The sequence below is a fragment of the Polypterus senegalus genome, chromosome 2, assembly GCF_016835505.1.
Source record: "Polypterus senegalus isolate Bchr_013 chromosome 2, ASM1683550v1, whole genome shotgun sequence".
In the NCBI taxonomy this organism is placed as follows: Eukaryota; Metazoa; Chordata; class Cladistia; order Polypteriformes; family Polypteridae; genus Polypterus; species Polypterus senegalus.
The window spans coordinates 12,191,199-12,214,521 of NC_053155.1; the positions used below are offsets into that span (position 1 = coordinate 12,191,199).

A 23,323-nucleotide genomic window follows, 5' to 3' on the forward strand; every position below is an offset into this window, starting at 1 on the left:
CTGCATCCTGTCAGGTGGCTGCTGACCAGATGGGGATGCCATTATGTCTTTGGGTAGTGAGGCCACGTAAATGCGCCCTGGTTGAAGTCCACATCTGATGAGCAGTCTTCACGAACACACCAAGTCAATGTTAGGTTGCTATTTCAATCTTCTCCTTCATCTCCCAGCTTCTCCCATTAGGGGTTGCCACAGCGGACCATCTTTTTCCATATCTTCCTGTCAGTTCTCATAAATGGACAGGCAGAAGGCAGCAGCGACAAAAATGCAAACAAATAGTGGGCTACATGGCCTGGGTGGCATCAGGGAATCGGGAGATTAGTCGATATCGGAAAGATAAAGTCATGAACGGTCAGAGCGTGAAATAAATGTTGTGTTTTCGAGAACGTTTAACACAAATTCGCCCTACTCGTCAATCCCTGGTCTGGTTCTCCTCCCAAGTTGCAACATCCACAAGGGGTTTTTAAAGCCCCTGCGTGACTAGCGACATGGTAAGCCACAGAAATAAAAGATTAGAGAGAGATTGTCTTATTTTTTCCTAACAACTCTAACATGTCCAGGGTCAGCCCTCTTGTATTCTGTTGATTTTTTCCTTATTGTTGTCGCACACAGGCACATGGTAGGCAGTCTAAGGGCTGTGATGGATGGCCGGGATGCCCAAAGAGTGGAAGGATAAGGGAAGGTAGCTACCTTAGGACACTGCCTCCCCCAGGATGTTAGATGGCAGCTTCCCTGGACTGTAGCCTCTGTATCACGGATTCCCGCAGTGCACCATGGGACATGGAGTTTGCTTATACAGCCCTGCTGGGTACCGTGGGTGGCGCCAGGGGATGCTGTGAGACACTGCCGTATCCGTCATTAGTATCCTTAAGATCTTCATCGGTACATGTAGGGCCTCGGGAACATTCATGGAGAATGTGGTCCACCACAGGGACATTCAGCACTTGTTGTGAGGCCCCATCTAAATAGGTCAGCCCTTGTTTTGCTCACCTTTGACCTTGCTCGGTTAAGCGTGACCCAGTCTTTCCATTGGGTGGATGCTCTTGAGGTGTAGGAAGAGCTTCATTGAGAGGGCTACAGTCAGTCTCCCACCACCTCTCGAGCCTACAGTACATGTTTTGTGGACTGCTTTGGATTAAGGGGCTCCGATGAGAAGGTAGTCAGCGATTTACCTCCTGGTGATGGTGAAGTGGGTGTCTGGGGTCCATCAGTTGCTTTCTCATCGTAAATGGGGAGGTGCGATCCCGGCCAGCCTGTATAAAGCAGGAAGGCACGTTGTTCACAATGTGCCGGCGATGATTCAGCATGCACTATTTAGCTTAGGGTCAACCTTGTTGGCATGCGTTGGCCTAGCCCACACTGGTGCGCAATACCAAACAGACACCAATTGCTACACCACACAGTCCACTGGGTGGTAAAAGGAGGAAACCCTCGGCCCCGAAGATGTCCAAGTTTTAGAGTTGGTCACCTCGAATGCTGTGAGACAAGGATGGGAAACTTAAGTTCTCTATACGACCCGGAAGTGCTGGCAAGTCACGTGATCGGAAGGACGGAAGTGCTTAAACACTATTTAAAGTAACCCAGCCGGTGAGCCTGAGTCAGGAGGAGGTGGGAAAACGCTTGCTGGATGGTATGGAGGAGATAAAGAAGGAGAGAGAGAGAGAGAGAAGAATTGTGCTTGTGATTTACTTGTCTTTTGATTTGTGGCTGTGGTGCTTGGAGGGCACTGTAAAAAGAAGAGAATTATTAAAACGACTTCTTGGCGCTTTTACCCGGTGTCCTAAATGTCTATCTGTGGGGTTTAACAGGGCAACAGTGCCACCTAGCGTCCACACTGTGGGAGTAAGATGCAGAGCCAGGCGTTGATGAACGGCACTGTTGCCCTTTCCTCCCTCTTCCACGGAAAACCAGGTTAAGACTCCACCCACTTCCTTTGCTATGTCACGCCCTCCAGCCTGCCGATCTCACTTCCACCTGAGATCCCACCCCCACCTTCCTGTCCTCCACGTATTTAAAGCCCAAACCTTCACTCTGTTATCCAATCACAAGTTGTCTCCGTCTTATATGGCTACTCTGTTTTGCGATTATAGCCTTCTCTTGCATTATACGGGGTGGATTCCCCAACTCTTCATATTTGTTTTTACACTGTCTTTTCTGTTACAGAACTTGGAAGAAATTCTAAGAAGAAGAGATGGAAATCCAGACAAGGACCCGGTAAGTGCATTACATAACTGACCCCAACATGATGACGAATTAACAGCAACATGGCATCGTTCCCCCATCTTTGACATAAAATAGCTTAATTTAGGAAGAGACCAGTAACTAATGACTCCTGGATAAACCCGTGAGGACAGTCCTCAAGCTCTGCTTCAAGATTTTCAACTTCTCAACACTGTCATATTAAAACCAGTGGGGTTTAGAAGAGCATTTATGGGTTTGTCATTTCATGACTGACCGTGTCCAGGGCTGAAACGCTGCAATTTGTACTAAAATGAAGGTTTGTGCTCCAATACTTGCACACCGTCTACCACTCCAACGACTCCAGGAAAACCTGCAATTTGCATGAATGCTCCTGGCGTCAACATCACCGGAGGTGACGTCGCGGGGAGAAGTTTCAATCTGCGCATTGCCTCTCACGCTTTGTAAAACGCATTCAGAGTTTGGCTCAGCGTTCGCTTGGTTATGATTCACTTGAATCGCTGCCATTGCAAAGCAATCAGAAATCAACTACCTGGAATATCATGACAAACAAACAACAACACACTGGTGGGCTCAAGAATCGCAAAGGGGCTGGTAGGCCAAGGAAGACCTCCACTGCTGAGGTCAGAAGAATCCTCACTTTGGTCAAGAAAAAGCCCCCTTCGGACACCGTGATTGAAGTGCACGTTGCAGACTTTCATTTAAGGGGATTTGCAGACATTTCACTCACACGGCACTTTTTCTACATGTCCCCCTCCACCCCCATTTCAGGTGTAAATACAAGAAACAAAGACAAAAAAACAGGCTGCACCCCGTATAGAGAGAGCAGTCACTAAAGATTGCGTCCTAAACGGGCCTGAGATGAAAGTGGTAAGGGGTTGGGTTTCTATAGGCAGTGGGAAGGAAGAGGCGGGTCCAAGAGGGAAGTGAGGTCAGTAGGAGGGCGTGGCCTGGAGAGGAATGAGGAAGCTGGTTTGGGTTTAGCTCATCTTGCCTTCTGGTCATCTGCAGAGGAAGGACAGAAGGCTTTAGTGCGCAGCCTCAACCCCTGACTCCCCGTTTTACACCCAGTTAAGCCCATCGACTGCCCCCCTCCATGTGCACAGGGCACCGTAATGTTTGGGACGATTGGGGCCACAGGTGTTTCTGATTCCTCAAGTGGGTTTCATTGCTTCATCAGATACCTCGGCCTGCTTCTACTCTTTGGAGTCTGTTGTTGCCGTTTTTTTCAACCTGAGGATAAGAGCGGAGCCAATGACAGTCAAAGAGGCCATCATGAGGCTGAACAACAAGAATAAAACCTTTGGAGACATCGGTAAGACTTTAGGATGACAGAAATCAACTACCTGGAATGTCATGAAGGAGAAAGAACACACTGGTGGGCTCAGGAATCACAAAGGGAATGGTAGGCCAAGGAAGACCTCCACTGCTGAGGACAGGGTCAAGAAAAAGCCCCCAAACGCCTGTCTGACAGACCAGAAACAGCCTTCAAGGGGCCTGATGTGTGTGTGTCAGAGCTGACTATCAGCAGGAGATGTCAAGAACAGAAACACAGAGGAGGACACACTGCAAGATGCCAACCACGAAAAACAGGACAGTCAGATGACAGTCTGTGTTAAAAGGACTTCAAAGAGCCTGCAGAATTCTGGGAAATTGTCTTGTAGACAGATCAGAGTGATGGTGAGAGCAAAGTGTGGAGATGCAAAGCTGACCACCTCATCTGTTAAACATGGCGGTCCTGGGGGTGTTATGGCTTTGGCGTGTATGGCTGCCACAGGTCCTGGCACACTTGATGATTGAAATGCTGACGGCACAATGAATTCTGAGGTGTAGAGGAACATCTGATCTGCTCGAGCTCCAGTAAAGGCCTCCAAAGTCCCTGGCCGGTGCTTCATCCTACAACAAGATGATGAGCCAAAAAATGAAGGTTCATGCTTCAATACTTGCACACCGTCTACCGCTCCAACATCTCCAGGAAAACCCACGATTTGCATGAATGCTCAGTGCATCAACATCACCGGAGGTGGAGTAGCGGGGAGAAGTTTCAATCTGCACAATGTCTCTCACGCTCTGTAAACCGCATTCAGAGTTTGGCTCAGCGTTCGAGAAATGCTTGGTTATGATTCACCCGCATCGCTGCCATTGCAAAGCCGTATTTTGCACATCATGTCACCAACACTTTCATTTCGGCTGGCAGTCCGTGGCTTCTCCGAGTAGATGGCGCGATCACATGACATCGAACATTTGTTACAGAGATTATTCCGTCTCTGTCAAACTGACACCTTTTTACGTTTATCGTTGCCCACAGTTTCCAAAGCATTCCATCAAAACCTCCCAGGATGTGTGTACCATTCCCTCATGCCAAGAGAACTGGCAAAGTGGTGGTCGAGGTGAGATAATGGCAGGATTTGGGCTCGGACCCTCGGCTCAAATGAAGGGTCCTGTGATTGCTACAACAGATTAACTCAATTGCGAACTTTGGGCGCCGATTGTGAGTCAGGTCTACGGTTGTTGGGATAGGCCTGAGACACTGGACAGTTATTCTGGCACCCGATGCCATGGTGGGCACTATCAAGCGATGCCACTGTGTCACGATTCTAGCAAATTCTGTTACAAGTCGGACAAGCGGGTTTGCAGAATCTGGCAAAGCGGTGGTGGAGGTGAGATACTGGCAAGATTTGGGCTCGGACCCTCGGTTCAAATGAAGGGTCCTGTGATTGCTACAACAGATTAACTCAATTGCGAACTTTGGGCGCCGATTGTGAGTTAGGTCTACGGTTGTTGGGATAGGCCTGAGACACTGGACAGTTATTCTGGCACCCGATGCCATGGTGGGCACTATCAAGTGATGCCACCGTGTCACGATTCTAGCAAATTCTGCTACAAGTGGTGGTGGTGGAGGTGAGATATTGGCAGGATTTGGGCTCGGACCCTCGGTTCCAATGAAGGGTCCTGTTAAAGCTACAACAGACAAAGTCATTCCAACATTGCGGCAGCAGAATGGAGAAGGCCCCCTTTTCTTCTGTTCCAAGGCCCATAAAACCATGAAGGAACCCGAATGCCCTGCACCGAGCCCTGACCTCAACGCCAATTGTGAACCCGGTCTTCTCATCATCAACATCAGTAACTGACCTCACAAATACCCTGTGGGCTGAAGGGGCACAAAATCCTCCACAGACACACTTGTGTGGAAAGCTTTTCCAGAAGAATGGAGGATGTTACAGTGGGACCACCTCCATGGCTTTGGAAGGGGATGTCCAACAAGCTCGTGTAGGAGTGATGGTGGAAATTCAAGCTAATTTGCACTCTATGAGAGTGAGTCATAAGATTTGAAACTTAAACATGAGCTCCTCAGAAGAAGTCAGTGTCATCCAGAACATTCCATTTCCAAGTTGATTCTGGGAAGCGAACATCATGTCAGTCAGTCCTCATCCATCATCCAACCTGCTCTATACTAACTACAGGGTCACAGGGGTCTGCTGGAGCCAACACAGGGCGCAAGGCAGGAACCAAACCCTGGGCAGTGTGCCAGCCCACTGCAGGGCACACACACTAGGGACAATTTAGGATCACCAATCCACCTGACCAGCATGTCTTTGGACTGTGGGAGGACACGGGGAGAACATACAAACTCCACGCAGGGAGGATCTGGGAAGCGAACCCGGGTCTCCTAACTGCGAGGCAGCAGCGCCACCATGCCACCCTGAATAACAATATGGATGTAGCAAATGACATTTGGTTTAAAAAGCTCAACTGCCGTTGCTTATGTACTTTAACGTTATGAAGGGCTGCTCTGTCTTTTTCTTTTCTTTCAGGGCTATGAACATTTCAAACTCTTCTCGATCTGCGTTCACTGTGGAGACTTAGAGCGAGGACACTACTACGCTTACATCAGGCATCACGAGAACGATCAGTGGTATCTCTGCAATGACTCTGCCGTTCGAAAGGTAATGAGGGGTGGGGACGTAGAGGCCAAGGTGGTCTACAGCTGCTATGAGTTTGGGTCCTCCGGCCAGTATGAGGGACCTCACCTGGAGCAGCCCCACCTGCTCCTCCTACAATGAAAGACGGCTTAGTGACGCCGTCACGTTAGACACGCTGAGAGACATCTGTGAAATAAGAAACTCCGGGAATGGCTACCATTGGGTTGTAAGCATATGCCGGGGTCGCCAACTCCGGTCCTGGAGGGCCACCGTGGCTGCAGCTTTTCATTCTAACCCTTTTGTTTTAAATGAATGCCCTGTTTGTGCTGCTAATTAACTTCTTGTGAATTCATTTTAATTGAATTGCTCGTTTAAGATTTGTTCCTCTGAATTGCTTCGTTTCTATTCTTAAATGGCACCCAAACAGAAATGAAATGTGAAGTGAGTGACCAACCGAAGACCAACTCAGTCAGGGCCTCAAACTCCAGCCAGTTGCTTAATGAGGTGCCGAGTCTTTTCGTTGACTAAACCCGTTCTTTATTTCCGTGGCTTGTTGCTGCTCTCGTGGTGCAATAGCAGACATTTCCGAAATTGATTTTCTCCTTTCAGTTCAAATGAGTTGTGGACCTGAGCAGATCAGCATTCCTGAGACCTTCACCGTTCTTCATTTTCAGATATTGTGTGATGGACGCCAGTTGCTTTGGCTCATTTTGTATCTCGTTATTGTTTGGCTGCTAATCACGGAAAAAAGAAACAATTCAGGGGTCCGAGTCTTCAAGAGGGGTGGCACGGTGGCGCAGTGGGTAGCACAGCTGCCTTGCAGTTAGGAGACCCGGGTTTGCTTCCCGAGTCCTCCCTTTGTGGAGTTTGCATGTTCTTCTCGTGTCCGCGTGGGTTTCCTCTCACAGTCCAAAGACATGCAGGTCAGGTGCATTGGCGATCCTAAATTGTCCTTGGTGCGTGGCTGTGTGGGTATGTGCACCCTGCCCGGGGTTTGTTTCCTGCTTTGCCCCTGTGTTGACTGGGATTGGCTCCAACAGACCCCCGTGACCCTGTAGTTAGGATATAGCAGGTTGGATAATGGATACTGTAGATGGATGGATAGGTGACGTCAGCAGGTCCTTTGGTGGCAGGGCTGGCATGCAGTGGGTTTTTTGGGGATGAAGTTCATTTTCATGGCAAAAAGGGACTTTGCCATTCATTACAATTCATCTGATCCCTCGTCAGAACATTCTGGAGTCGATGCAAACTGGCGTCATAAAAACTGAAAATTCATATCGGTGTCCTTCTCAAAACCTTTGGCCATGATGGTACATTAAACATGACACGTTTTTGCCAACCAGAGAAGCCAGTTCTCCTGATGTAATGGGAGCCCCTTTACTGAACTCGTATTGCGAGAAGGACGCTGCTTTTGTCAACCCGTGAGCAGTGACATTCCATTCACACACAAAGTGTCCGCTTTGCCAAGATGAGAGTGACAAACATTATGGCTCGCTAGCCCGTGCCAGCCTGTGATTCATTTATTTTGAGTCCAAGCAGCATTGGCAGGCATGACAGGGCTCTACATGATGGCTGATTTATTGGTGATGTAACTGGCCGGACCCTCAGTGTTTCATGTGGTCTGCAGCATTCATTGTGACCGCCACGTCATTATATGTGCTGGGTGATGGTGGCTACCTGCTCTTACACCTTTTCCGAGAACCTCCGATCACAGAGGAGAGGCGCTATACTGCTGCGCATGAGCTGAGACCCTCAGTTGAGGAGCACAGCCAGATACTCCTGAATGCAGGAGGCGGGGTTTCAACATGTCAGGAGGGAGACTGCTCTACCAGCCAATGACGTTCCCTTCCAGCGTAATTGCATATGCATGAGTATGATGAGCAATGGGGTGGCACGGTGGCGCAGTGTGTAGTTCGCTTCCTGGGTCCTCCCTGCGTGGAGTTTGCATGTTCTCCTCGTGTCTGCGTGGGTTTCCTCTCACAGTCCAAAGACATGCAGGTGAGTTGCATTGGTGGTCCTAAATTGTCCCCATTGTGTGCATGGTTTGTGGGTGTGTGTGTGTGCGCCCTGCTCGCGGTTTGTTTCCTGCCATGTGCCCTGTGTTGGCTGGGATTGGCTCCAGCAGACCCCAGTGACCCTGTAGTTAGGATATAACGGGTTGGATAATCGTGTGGAATTTTGTTATTTTGTCATATAATATCCTGTGGCAGGTTGGCACCCTGCCCGGGATTGGTTCCTGCCTTGCGCCCTGTGTTGGCTGGGATTGGCTCCAGCAGACCCCAGTGACCCTGTAGTTAGGATATAGCGGGTTGGATAATGGTTGGAGTCTTCAAGAGCAAATCAATTCAAATGAGTTCAAAAGAAGTTAATCAGCAGGCCACTCATTAAGGGTTAGAACGAAAACCTGCAGCCACGCTGGTGGTCCTCCAGAACCAGAGTTGGCGACCCCTGCTCCATAATGTTTGGGACCAAGTCACATTTTCTCCTTGATTTGCCCCTGGGCTCCACAGTTTAACTTCAGACACCGTGATTGAAGTGCACATTTCAGACTTTCATTTAAGGGGATTTGCAGACATTTCACTCACACAGCACTTTTTACTTGTGCCCCCATTTCAGGTGTAAATACAAGAAACAAAGACAAAAAACAGGTTTGGGGCTGCACCCCGTATAGAGAGAGCAGTCACTAAAGATTGCGTCCTAAACGGGCCTGAGATGAAAGTGGTAAGGGGTTGGGTTTCTATAAGCAGTGGGAAGGAAGAGGCGGGTCCAAGAGGGAAGTGAGGTCAGTAGGAGGGCGTGGCCTGGAGAGGAATGAGGAAGCTGGTTTGGGTTTAGCTCATCTTGCCTTCTGGTCATCTGCAGAGGAAGGACAGAAGGCTTTAGTGCGCAGCCTCAACCCCTGACTCCCCGTTTTACACCCAGTTAAGCCCATCGACTGCCCCCCCATGCGCACAGGGCACCGTAATGTTTGGGACGATTGGGGCCACAGGTGTTTGATTCCTCAGATGGGTTTCATAAGATACCTTGGCTTGCTTCTACCCTTTGGAGTTTGCAGTTGCCATTGTTCAATCTGAGGATAAGAGCTGAGCCAATGATAGTGAAAGAGGCCATCATGAGGCTGAACAACAAGAATAAACCCACTGGAGACGTCGGTAAGACTTTAGGATGACAGAAATCAACTACCTGGAATATCATGACTATGAAAGAACACACTGGTGGGCTCAGGAATCGTAAAGGGAATGGTATGGCCAAGGAAGACCTCCTCTGCTGAGGACAGGGTCAAGAAAAAGCCCCCATCGCCTGTCTGACAGACCAGAAACAGCCTTCAGGGGGCCGATGTGTGTGTGTCAGAGCTGACTTTCAGCAGGAGATGTCAAGAACAGAAACACAGAGGAGGACACACTGCAAGATGCCAACCACGAAAAACAGGACAGTCAGATGACAGTGTGTGTTAAAAGGACTTCAAAGAGCCTGCAGAATTCTGGGAAATTGTCTTGTAGACAGACGAGGCAAAGATGAGCCTCATCAGAGAGCAAAGTGTGGAGATCCAAAGCTGACCACCTCATCTACTAAACAACTAAACATGCCAGTCCTGGGGGTGTTATGGCTTGGGCATGTATGGCTGCCACAGGTCCTGGCCCACTTGATGATGGAACTGCTGATGGCACAATAAATTCTGAGGTGTAGAGAAACATCTGATCTGCTCGAGCTCCAAACTCACTGGCCGATGATGAGCCAAACACACTGCTGAGGGCACACAGTTTATCAATCCTGAAAAATGGAAAATTCTTGAATGGCCAAGCCAGTCACCTGATTTCAATCCAAATTAGCAGACCTTCCATATGCTGAAGAGAACACCTAAGGGGACAAGACCCCCAAAACAAGCATGAACTGAAGATGGCTGCATCAAAGGCCTAGCAGAGCACCACCAGAGAAGACCCTCAGCACCTACTGATGTCTATGAATGGTAGACTTCAAGCAGTCACTGCATGTGAGGGATAAGCGACAAAGAACTAAATATGACGATTGATTTAATAGACCCCGCCATTGATGTGTGGCAAACATTATGGTGCCCTCAAATGGGGGAATGTGTAGAAGAAGTGTTGTGGGCAGAAACCCTGAAATGAAAGTCTATAACTCGAGCTTTTAATCGTAATGTCGGAACTGTGGGTTTGCTTCTGTCTTGTACCCTATGCTTGTTGGGATAGGCGCCAAGCCAGAACTGGACAGAATTCTGGCACTTGATGCCATGGTGGGCACTATCATGCGATGCCACCATGTGACGATTCTAACAAAGTCCGTTGGACGAGCAGGCTTGCAGGATCTGCTGAATTCCCCTTCCTCGTATTCCTGGTCTACTCAGCTCTTTATCAGCTGAAACCCTACAATCGATTAACAGTTTTATGATTTACACTAAAATGAAGGTTCATCTGCGGTGGGCTGGTGCCCTGCCCAGGGTTTGTTTCCTGCCTGGCGCCCTACGTTGGCTGGGATTGGCTCCAGCAGACGCCCCGTGACCCTGTAGTTATGATATATCGGGTTGGATAGTGGATGGATGGATGGATGGATGGATGAAGGTTCACGCTTCAATACTTGCACACCGTCAATCACTCCAAGAACTCCAGGAAAACCCACGATTTGCACGAATGCTCCTTGCGTCAACATCACCGGAGGTGGAGTAGCGGGGAGAAGTTTCAATCTGCGCATTGCCTCTCACGCTCTGTAAAACACATTCAACGTTTGGCTCAACATTCGAGAAATGCTTGGTTATGATTCACTTGAATCGCTGCCACTGCAAAGCTGCATTTTGTACATCATGTCACCAACACTTTCATTTCAGCTCGCGGTCCGTGGCTTCTCCGAGTAGACGGGACGATCACATAACATGAAACATTTGTTACAGATATTAGTTTGTCTCTGTCAGACTGATACCTTTTTACGAGTTCATTGTTGCCCAGAGTTTCCATAACATTCCACCTCCACCACACGGGATGTGCGTGCCAGTCTCTGCCTGAATGCCATCTTTTGACGACTCTTAGTGAGTTAGTGAAGTCTCCAAAATTAGGAAAATTTGATCAAATGCTTTTACTCCGATTTGTGTCACTAGGAGATCACTAAGCCAGTTAATGCCTGCTCTGAGATGCTGGATAAATGTGGTTGGGCAGAGGTGTTCACTAAAACAATAATTCGAGACACATCGTTTTATATTTTACATCTATTGGTTACGTTTTTCTCAGGGATTTGTAAGATTTGTATTGTTAAATAGATGTGCAGGTGATCATTTAAGAAATGGTTTAAATGAATACTCCACTCAAAAATAATACTTACCTCATATGGTATGTCTTGATGGCTAGAAAATATTTCAATATGTATTCATTGAGAACAATTTAAACAAATCATAACATTAGGACAATCGAGACTAGATTATTCTAGATTGTTCTAATGTTCTAGACGAGAACAGGCCATTCAGCCTAACAAAGCTTGCCAGTCCTGTCCACTTAGGTCTTCTAAAATAACATCAAGTCGAGCTTCTCTAAAGTCCTCCTGTCTACCAAACCACTTGGTGATGTGGTCTGTTGTTCTCTGTGTGAAGAAAAAGTTCAATAATATACAAGCAAATTCCCCAAAATTGAATCAACTTGCCCCACGGCTGGAGATGATTACTGTTAACCCCTTGCTTGTAGAGAGAAGAATTTATTTTCAAAATCATGAAAAAATAGCAAAATGCTCAAAAGAACCAAAAAGAGGCCAAAGAAGTTGCCAAACATGCAATCTGAAAACAAACATATCCCAATGCAAAATTCTAAATCGCAGTCTTAAAACAGAAGCAAAAAAAGAGTTGAAAAAAGAAAATGAACCGCAAGGGACTCCTCTTTCCAGCCATCTGTCCTGACTTGGTACGAAACAGATAACTCATTTTTTGAGTTTAACCGATAGATGTGTGCAAAAGACAAAACAAAACAAAATATAAACAAAGCAACTGAAAGCCAGACAAGAGCCAAAAATCACAATCAAAATTCAGGCAAGACGTTGAAAAACCAGGCAAGAGACGAACGTCAATCACAAGAAGAGAACTATTATAAGGGTTTTGAAAGTTTTATCCACAGATCGGATAAATCTCAGTGCAACCGCTGACCTTTTATCCCATCTGCTGATGAATTCCAGGTCATGACCCCAGAGACCACACCCCTAGAAATGCGTGAAGCTTCAACTATAGAAAAAGGCTATAAGACCCCAAAATTCAGCTGGAACCATGACACCATCCTTTTATGGGGCCAGGGTTTGAGAGGGGGCTAACAGTGATGAAAGGGGTGGTTCCACCTACTTGAGGGGTTCCACCCCAAAAAAACACAAAGACAATTAAACAGTACATAAAGATTCTTAAACAAAAGAAAACAACAATACATTAAAAGTATCAATTAACTACTAACTGGACAATAATATTAACAGAAATAATCATAATAAATTATCCAAATTCAAATATCGATTAAGTAATAACTACATAATGATATGAACAGAAATTATCATAATAAATGATCCAAACACCAATATCGATTAAATAACTACATAGTAAAATGAACAAAAATTATCGTAGTAAATGATCCAAATTCAAATATTGAAAAATAACAACTGAGCATAATGATATTAAAAGAAATAATCACCGTAAATGATGCAAACTTTAATATTAATTAAATAATAACTACATAATGATATTAACAAAAATAATCATAGTAAATTATCCAAATTCAAATATCGATTAAATAATACCTATAAGCATAATGATATTAAAAGAAATAATCGCCATAAATGATCCAAACTTTAATATTAATTAAATAATAACTACATAATGATATTAACAGAAATAATCATAGTAAATTATCCAATCTTAAAAATGCATGAATAAGATAAGAAAAAGGAATATAAACATACGCCAGGAAATGAACCCGAGTTAAAACCTAACCAAAGGCAATCACTGCCAAAAACTGCCCTTACTCGTGTCGCATAATCCATACGTGCATTTTTGGCTGAAATATTGTTAAACACAGTAAATACTTCTGGAAAACTGGTTCATCATGGTTCATCAGCTGGAAATGTGCTCTCACGGAACTGAGGTTTTGAATTAAAGCTCCATCTCTCTCTGATGCAGGGAACATCAAAAAAAAATTCAAAAACCGCACGGGTTAATGGGGCTTCTGCGTTTGATGATACCGAGTGGCCACACTGGGTCAAAGACGTCCAGGACCAGGGGCCTCATGCATAACGCCGTGCGTAGAATTTGCATTATAACGCACTAAGATGCAGGAATCTGTGTGTTCACCAACTTCCACGTTCTTCCACTCCATAAGTCCTGATCAGCGTGAAAAGTAACGCTCCTGCACGCGCCCGCTGTCCCGCCCCAACTCCTCCCAGAATTACGCCTCTTTGAATATGCAAATCAATATACTGTACAGTAATCCCTCCTCGATTGCAGGGGTTGCGTTCCAGAACCCCCTGTGATAGATGAAAATCCGCGAAGTAGAAACCATATGTTTGTACGGTTATTTTTATATATTTTAAGCCCTTATAAACTCTCCCACACTGTTAACATTATTAGAGCCCTTTAGACATGAAATAACACCCTTTAGTCAAAAGTTTAAACTGTGCTCCATTACAAGACAGAGATGACAGTTCTTTCTCACAATTAAAAGAATGCAAACATATCTTCCTCTTCAAGGTGCGCGTCAGGAGCAGAGAATGTCAGAGAGATAGAGAGAGTAAAGTAAACAATCAAAAATCAATACGTGCTGTTGGGCTTTTAAGTATGCCGAAGCACTGCGATAAAGCGGCCGGCCGCAAAGAAGGGAGCAACGTGAAGTCCGTATCCTCTGTGCAAACAGCCCTCTGCTCACACCCCCTCCATCAGGCACAGAGAATGTCAGAGAGAGTGAGAGAAAATCAAACAATCAAACACCGCGCGGGAAGCATATCGTATGTCATTAAGGAGTTTTAGTTAATACGTAATACGTGCTCTGATTGGGTAGCTTCTAAGCCATCCGCCAATAGCGTCCCTTGTATGAAATCAACTGGGCAAACAAACTGAGGAAGCATGTACCATAAATTAAACGACCCATTGTCTGCAGAAATCCGCGAACCAGCGAAAAATCCATGATATATATTTAGATATGCTTACATTTAAAATCCGCGAAAGTCTAAGCGCGATATAGCGAGGGATCACTGTAAATAGCCCTTAGCTCAGCGTTCTGTGAAAAGACAATGGGATAAGCACGGGGGAAAATATAAGAATTTCAGCGAATACCATGTGAAGGGAAGGAAAAACATACTATTTGTTGGTTTAAACAGTGGAATAAACAACAAAAAGAAGTTGATCGAGTGACATAGCGTGTCGGAGAAACTTGAAAGCTCAAGTTCACAAAGTTGCACAGTGCCGGAAATAAAAAAGAAGTTGTCAGATATCAAAGTCGCCGCGAAAAGGCCAGTCGTAGCTCACCGTCTGAGTGTCATATGAAAGCTTATTAGGGTACAGAGAAAAAAAAAATGGTGGGAAAAAACACAAAATGTCAACTTTAATCTTGAAATTTCCACCCTAATCATGTAGTTTATTTTGTCATTAAAGTAGAACATCACAAACTTCATCTTAAAATCATTTAATTTACTAGTTTCTCAAATCCCATCGCAACTAAAGTAAAACGTTAAATGCTTTGTTTTGTATTTGATCTTCTTTGTGCTCTGTGTGTGTGAATCACTACGTGCTTCTTAAAACGGGCTTTCTCTTCCTCCGACAGGACACAGAATCTATTACATTCGTGATATTACAGCTCTCTGAATAATTAAAATGCTGAGATGTATACGTGATATCATTTTCACAATGATAGGAGTTAAAGCACGTTATTAAACATGGGAACATGGTGGCGCAGTGATTGTTCATGTCTCAGAGGCTTGCTGCGCCAAGCGTGACCTTCGATGAAATGCTTTATTGCAGCAGTCCTGTCTCTTTCAAACGTACTCACCTCCAATTCCTGTCCTTACTTTTCTTTCCCCAAATACCAAATCGCCACACAATCAGCTCTGTAACAGACGTTAAGCCATCTGTAAGCTTACAACGACTATTCTTCAAAACTTTTAAGGAACATTGAAATATCTTCATAGTATGTGTTTAATTATTCTAACCATCTGTTCTTCCAGTGTCACGCCAGTCCCAGTAAGAATACAGCACGAGGCAGGAACAATACGTGAACTAGCTGATGCTGCGGCATCGTGTCCTCACATGTTTAATTATTAACAATACAGATTATTTAAATTAAGTTTTATCTGTAAAATATAATTATCATATTTTGCTGTGTTTCATCTTACAAATGATATCGTCATCATATGCAAATACGCACCTTATAAAGTGGCTCAGGTTGTGTAATATTATAACTGTAGTGCAAGTTTACAGTGAGGTGATTGTACTCATAAGTTCTACAAGGAGCACTTGATGGACCGATTGAGTGCGTTTAGAGTTCTTGGGATGAAACTGTTTCTGAACCGCGAGGTCCATACAGGAAAGGCTCTGAAGTGTTTGCCGTATGACAGAAGTTCAAATAGACTGTGTGCATGGCTAAGGCAGTGTGTGCTTGATGCTGTATCCCGATAATTCTCTTTCCGATCAGCTGCTGCTGTGATTCACACTCAGATACAGTTATATAAATACTCCGAGTCATGCAGTGAGAGGAATATGGAAAAAGATGATCCGCTGTGACAACTCCTAACGGGATCAGCTGAAAGAAGATGAAGAAGAAGAAGGTTCAGTGAGAGTAACAATGCTAAATAAGTTATGGTATTTGGAATACTTTGACTATTCTTTGGACCATTATATTGTTACAGGTTAATTACAATCAGATGCCTTAAACTAATAAACAATATGCGGTTAATTTCAGTGTATTTATAAAGCCGTGTCAGGGATGTTGATCTAAAAAAGAAAGGGTAACCACACAGGAACAGTAGCACTGATTTGACGCTCGGTGCCACCAGATTACAAAACTGAGCGCAGAACTTGCGGATGACAGGGTATGAGGTACTGTGCAAATGTTCGTGGCTTTACGCAAAGTGTAGGTTTTATACATCGTATTTGAACGTGGAAAAATTCTTATGCAACATTTCTGTGCGTGCGCACCATTTATACATGAGGCCCCAGGTTTCTTCCTACCAGTTACTACTGATCGAATCGTCTGTTAGTGATAAATAAAAAGATTATTAATATATTTAACTGAACTGCAGCACCACATATGATCAACAGATAGTAACACATAAGACCAGTAGGTGTCAGCATTCTAGATACAGAACTTAACTAAACAACACACACACAGACTCCTGAGATTATTGTGAGTGAAAAGGACAGAGAGGTAAACATGCAAGCTGAAAGTCATAGTCAAGGACAGGCAAGGGAGAATGTTACCCAGCAGGCTGAACCAAATCAGAAATCAAAGTCAAAAATGATTTAAGAATAAAACGAGCAGCAGTGCCTACTTCCATCTGCAGCTGGCTATTGCTAACAGACTCTCCAAAGAACTCAACGAGTATCCACCAAGAGACAGAAAATACTGAGAAAGCTGCCATGTTTGTAATGTCGCTTCCCGTGACGTCTGAAACACAGACGATAATCTGATGACGAGATGTTTAAAAATATGAAACTTTATCAAAATGAGTTATAATTATATTTAAACTTTAGAGCAATGATCCAGGACCTACAAAAACATAAAACAAAATGAAATTCCTTATTTATCATAAGTAACTGTAGGGCACTGGGGACCAGATTTGCTCGACTGACTTCTCTCGTTTTTGTTAGTTTTCACTTCTCTAGCTGCAATCAGCGGATCTATGAGGGTAAGTTAATGAGTAACTGCACTTTTTCCTTGTTCCCACCATGGTGTGTCTGTGGTCACGGCGGTAAAATTTTGATGTTGATCAGTCATGTCCTCTTCTTCTACTCTATGTGTAAACATGGCCACTGCGATCTCCATTTTTACGTCAAAGACCAACGAGCAGTGATCCTCTATTTATTGTCTTAAGGTGTACAAGTCAAGCCAAGTCAAGTCAAGTTGGGGAGCATGCACTGGTACAGCGCCTTGCTGCACCCACCACACGACGAAACAACTCGGGATCCCGGTTTGCAACCTCCTAGGCAGACACACGTGGTCCAGTCCCACCCTCTGGAAATGACCCTCTATCTGCCACAGCCAGGCGTTACGTGGGTGATCCCTTGGTCTGATCCAGCCACTCTGGTCCCCAACAATGAGGATCTTATGAGCTGAATCACCCTCGGGGGAACACGCCACATGGCCATAGTGTTGTAACTGACGCTCCCTCACAATGCAGGTCATGTGCCTCATTTGAGACTCCATGAGCAACACAAAGTCAAACCAACGGTACCCAAGGATTTTCCGGAGAGACACCAAAGGAGTCCAGTCTTCGTCTCAGGTCACTGGATAGTGTCCATGTCTCACAACCATAGAGCAAGACAGGAAGCACCAGGACTCTAAAGACTTGGACCTTTATCCTTTTGCATAGATATCGGGAATACCACACACCCCTTTCCAGCGACCTCATGACCCCCCCATGCTCTCCTAATCCATCTACTGCCTTCACAGGAAGAGTCACCAGAGTCACATGAATGTCTCTGCCAAGGTAAGTGTCGACACTCTCTCCACAGACAGACACCCTGCTGACTGCCGTGCCCAAGAGGTCATTAAAGGGCTGGCTGTTGGTTTTTATCAGGACGCTCGCAAGCCCAGACACTCAGACTCCTCACTCAGTCTCTCAAGAGCCCCAATCAGAGCCTCCATTGACTCAGTGAAGATCACAGCATCATCCGCAAAGTCAAGATCCGTGAATCTTTCTTCACCAACAGATTCCCCACAGCCGCTGGACCTCACGACCTTGCCCAACACCCAGTCCATACCAGCATTGAACAGAGTAGGAGCAGAACACACCACTGACGAACACCAGAATCAACTGGGACACACACAGAGGTCCTTCCTCCACTCTGCACAGCACTCCCAGTACCAGTGGACAGGCCGGCCATGATATCCAGCAACCTCGAGGGTTGTACCAAGGAGTGAAATTCCTGTTGGTTTGCCACAACCACGGTGCGGACTTGCTCAGTGTTGTTATCGGTAGTGAAAGTGGACGGGCATCCCACTCCTTCTTCATGCGTAATACTTGAGAATTTTTGAAATTCTCAATCCGTTCATATCACTCACAGTCGTCTTTTTATGCAGAAAACCTTCCATGGGTTTTGGCCCCCGGTACTCCTCCAGCCCATAAAAAGCAGATCACTACTTGCTGCTCTCTGGTGGCAAACAGAGAACGCGGTGGCCATGTTTTACTCCTTTAAAAATAAGAAGAGAAACTGAGTGATGAAAATCGAAGCTTTACCACCGACAAACTATTTTCTGCAATGTGCGCGGTCAAAACTACACAGAAAAATGTAGAAAACGCCACAAAAGTGTGGCTAATTATTGACTCACCCTCGTATTCGTGCAAAGGGCTACAGAGTGAAAAGGAAGGGCAGCTTCTTCATTTTAATTTTTGTTTTTCGTGCACACTGTACTCTGTATTTCGTTGTTTTAACCCTTTGATAAACTTAGCGATCACCGTTTTAAAATTCTGATTTCAGACTGATTGGAGTTACATACGAGTGAAACTGAGAATGAAGGATGCAAGAAACGACAGCGATGTCAGATGGCGAAATTTACACAACAAGGTGCAAAGCAGGTACGTGTGTTTCATTCTTGTGGCAAAAGGCCGCAGAGATTATTGCAGATGTTTACGCCAGCGTTTCTCAACCTTTACGTATTTGCGACCCAAGTTTTCATAACAGTTTTAATCGCGTCCCACTAACGTTTTTTTGAAACCCAAATAAAATTTATTCCTATATTTTTTGCTGCCGACACACCGCTACAAGTTTAATGATCGACATTTATCTAACTCTAGATTTATTTTTCTAGTATCAGAATGTAGTTTAAGTTAATTTGTTTTGGTTTCAATAGATGTATTTTTCATATTTTCAATTGTTGTTTTCTTTTTTCCACATCTTCGCGCCCCCTTTTTTGTTACTTCAGGGGGCGCCCCCCACAGGTTGAGAACCACCAGTTTACACCGTTCTTCCCACAAGTCCATTTTGATTTGATGTCCTGTATATTTACACCATCACTGTTATGAATGGATTTATCAAGTTAGATTTTATTTATCACATACAGTTATACGCATAGTGCAAACTGCAGTGAAATGCTTAGTGTGGCCAGTAGAGGGTGTAGCAGCACTCCCAACCCATAGATTGCACAACGGTGCAAATAACAGTTTATTATTAAAGAAATGCCTCTCAACAGGCTTCTCTTCACAGTATGGAGTAGAACAGCCCACCGTTTATTCTTTCCTGTGTGTTTCCCACCTCTTCTCAACAAGTCTCCTCCCGACTCTGACTTCCCTGTCCAAGGTGAGGACTCTGTTTCATAACCAATAGACTCGAACTGCTCACCTCCAGAGCTCCACTTACTGTAATTGAGGATGTTGCGTCTTTATATTATATGTCAACGATATATATATATATATATTGCTCTCTGGATCGGTTCGCAGCTGAGTGTGAAGCGGCTGGGATGAGAATCAGCACCTCCAAGTCCGAGACCATGGTCCTCAGCCAGAAAAGGGTGTAGTGCCCTCTCAGGGTTGAAGGAGAGATCCTGCCCCAAGTGGAGGAGTTCAAGTATCTCGTGGTCTTGTTCACAAGTGAGGGAAGAATGGAGCGTGAGATCGACAGGCGGATCGGTGCAGCGTCCGCAGTGATGCGGGCTCTGCATCGGTCTGTCGTGGTGAAAAAGGAGCTGAGCCGTAAGGCAAAGCTCTCAATTTACCAGTCGATCTACGCTCCTACCCTCACCTATGGTCATGAGCTATGGGTAGTGACCGAAAGAACGAGATCGCGAATACAAGCGGCTGAAATGAGTTTCCTCCGCAGGGTGTCTGGGCTTTCCCTTAAAGACAAGGTGAGAAGCTCAGAGTAGAGCCGCTGCTCGAGAGGAGTCAGATGAGGTGGCTCGGGCATCTGATCAAGATGCCTCCTGGACGCCTCCCTGGTGAGGTGTTCCCCGGGGCCTCCTCCTGGATGGACGTGCCCGGAAGACCCAGGACACGCTGGAGGGACTATGTCTCCCGGTTGGCCTGGGAACGCCTTGGGATTCTCCCGGAAGAGCTGGAAGAAGTGGCGGGGAGAGGGAAGTCTGGGCCTCTCTGCTTAAGCTGCTGCCCCCGCGACCCGACCTCGGATAAGCGGAAGAGGATGGATGGATGGATGGACGCCTGCTTGCACTATGGTTAGGGTTAGGGTTTTGCAGAGGGGCGGTTATCTGACTCAAGTCAAGTGAACCATTTGACAAAAACCTGCAATCCAACGGAGCTACTGAACTGTGGAGGTCTGCAGCTGGACCCATTTCCTTTAACTCCAGACTTGGTAGTGCTTCCTGAGCTTAGTCTACTGCCACCAGTCAGGCAGGACCCCGACAGTCCTTGTGCCATCAGTATTCAACAGCTTCCCCCTGGCCGCTCTCCACAGAACCTGGCAAGGAAGGTCCCCTTGGATAGCAGCTCCCATGATGCCCTGCTGACATCCATACCCAGGGTTAGCCAGACAGAACACTGCCACCTAGTGTACAGGGAACATTCCACCCACTGTCTCAATGTTCCACGTACTCAAGCCCAACCAGAGTGTCCTTCCGTGGTCGCCGTGATGCCATCTTTCTGTGTCCATGTCCTGGCATGGCAGGGAGAATATCATTGCTCCCTGCTGAACGTCCTTTTCCATGGCCTCTTTGCCAGGTAAGGGAACAGGATCTGTCCCAGCAGGTATGCCAGTTGGTCCCGTCAATGTGAAAATTAAAACAGAATAAAACACATTAAACTTCTGTCTTGAATAAGAGAGCTGCTGCTGTCAATCACAGGCCTGTAGTTGGCAGTACGGTGGTCAGATCTGTACGGCAGGTATTGGCATTGAACAGAGTAGTTCCAGCTTGTTGTGTCCACCAATGGATCATGAAAATGGAAGTTTTATTTGTGCTGATGTCCCCCCTGCATTTGTATTGTCAGAATGATTCATCTTTCGAGTGTCAGTAGCAGAGTGAATCATCTCTCCTCCAGAGTTAATAAACAGGATGACAGAACTCATCTTCCTTTCCTGTAAACGTGGATGAATTCAGTTAGTATTTTCGTCACTGGATAACACATTTTAGTTTTAATTGTAAAGGCGTGTTTTTAACCATTACTCATTCACTCAATCCCAAACCCACTCTGATTGAATCAGATGAAACCCGTCCAGCATTAAAAGAAAAGTTTAACCTCCTTGGCACTTAACCCCAGGGGTGACATGTAACAATGTATTCTTACAGTGTTAAGACTAAAATAACACTTGGGAGAGTGACGCCCAGGCTTAACCGTATTTACATAGACTTCGGAGCCCACTCAGGATTAACCCCACGGAGGTTAAAATAAAAGAATGTCATCTTAGTAACATATTTAATGTATGATTTGAATCTTTAATAACATGTGTAACAAGAATTCACAAGAGACATCAAAAAGTTTTGGGGCAGCCGCCCATATAATATGCCCTGGCAGCAAAATGGGTAAATCTCTGTTGAGTTGTGTTCAGGTTCAAGTCCAAAACAGAACTGATTCAAATACACAAAGATGGCGGCTTTAAAGGCCGAGACCGGAAGTGAAGCCATTGTGGGTGCCGGAACTGGGAGTGACATATTCACGGGCACTCGGAACCGGAAGTGACATCATCATGACCGGAAAAATGAGGTCATTGTGGGCATAGGCATAGAATTACTAGACGCCGCATGACCAGCAGCATCGTATGTCAACGTCTCCGCCATATTGCAAGTGTCACTGCTGTGGAGTGAAGTAATGGATAATGTGCTGCTTGGGATTGTACAAACCGCTGTACGCTCCAAACCAGATCCTGGGGGATTACATTTCATAGGTAAGGCTGAACAATTGCTTTGGTTATATTTGGTTATTAGAAAATCCCGTTTTATAATCTTAACTTTAGCTACACCAGGATAAGCTAGCAAAGCTATGCATTTATGTGCTCAAGTGAGCCTCCAAACAACGTTTTGGCTAAACGTATTTAGTCACTAACTATGCAGATTGTTGTTAGCTGTTAATATTTCTCAAACTTTGAAGGTTTCCCAAAGAGATCCACCTCAGGAAGCAGTGGGAGGTCAGGTAGCCCTCAGATGGGATTTTGAGAAAGCTGTCCTGTGATGTGCGCCATGCTAGTTTGGTAACAGATGCTGTACCGGCGTCATATGATCAAAGCTACCACTCGCTCACATTTAAAAAACAAAAGAGGTCTGATGATTCCTTCTGAGGGTCCAGTCAAGGTGGTCAAAGTAGCTGAGCATGTTATCCGACAGTCGACATGAGGGCAAGCTGTCAGTGTATCTTTGATCGATCAGTTTGTTCGGGCTGAGATTGGTGTAGATGAAGGAGCACATCGAAGAAACACGGTTTGAAATTGACAACCATCATTTCATGCTTATGTCTTTAGTTGTGTCTGTATTCCACAAACTAAGGCTGCACCGTATTACCAGACTGAATACTCTCAAATTACAGGATCTGAGTGAGCGAGAGGGGTGCCAGTCTGGAGGAGATCAGTGAGGTTGTGAGGTTAAATGTTAAGAGCGGGTATTTAGTATTGGATTCTGTAGTTAACAGGGAGCCAGTGACGTTGAGAGAGAGAGTCGGTGTGATACGTTCAGTGGATTTAGAACAGCAGGTTATCATCCTGGCAGCAGAATTTTGAAGAAGTTGTAAGCGATGGATATGTTTTTGTGGGATGCCAGATGGAATAGCATTACAGTAATCTATACGTGCGGTGACGGTGGCCATTAACCAATACTTCAGTACTGTGTTACGTAAGAACAGGAGGAAGTCTAGAAATGTTTCAGAGATGGAAGAAGGCAGTCAGAAATGTTACTTATATGGGAGGAATTATTTAATAATAATTAATAATTGCCATTATTAGTGTATAAATGGATATAAATAATTGCATTTAAATGGTTGTATGTAAATGATACTGTTTTAAACGTTATTATGTGCGCTTTCCATGTCTACCTGTATTTGTTTAAATGGCACTTTTGCCACTCGCAATATGGCGGATGCGCTGACGT

At 45.3% G+C, this 23,323-nt stretch overlaps 1 protein-coding gene across 4 annotated transcripts in view; it reads left to right on the forward strand.

Annotated features, from left to right (window-relative positions):
- LOC120522721 (ubiquitin carboxyl-terminal hydrolase 47-like) overlaps positions 1 to 23,323 on the forward strand; it is a 69,033-nt gene that overhangs the window by 43,335 nt on the left and 2,375 nt on the right. For 3 of the 4 annotated variants that reach the window (XM_039743468.1, XM_039743476.1, XM_039743481.1), the window contains 3 exons: positions 2,161 to 2,211; positions 6,012 to 6,143; positions 18,775 to 18,872. In XM_039743468.1, the coding sequence (XP_039599402.1) occupies positions 2,161 to 2,211; positions 6,012 to 6,143; positions 18,775 to 18,872 (281 nt within the window). The remainder of the gene's footprint in view (positions 1 to 2,160; positions 2,212 to 6,011; positions 6,144 to 18,774; positions 18,873 to 23,323) is intronic. The other variant, XM_039743469.1, reaches the window with a different exon arrangement.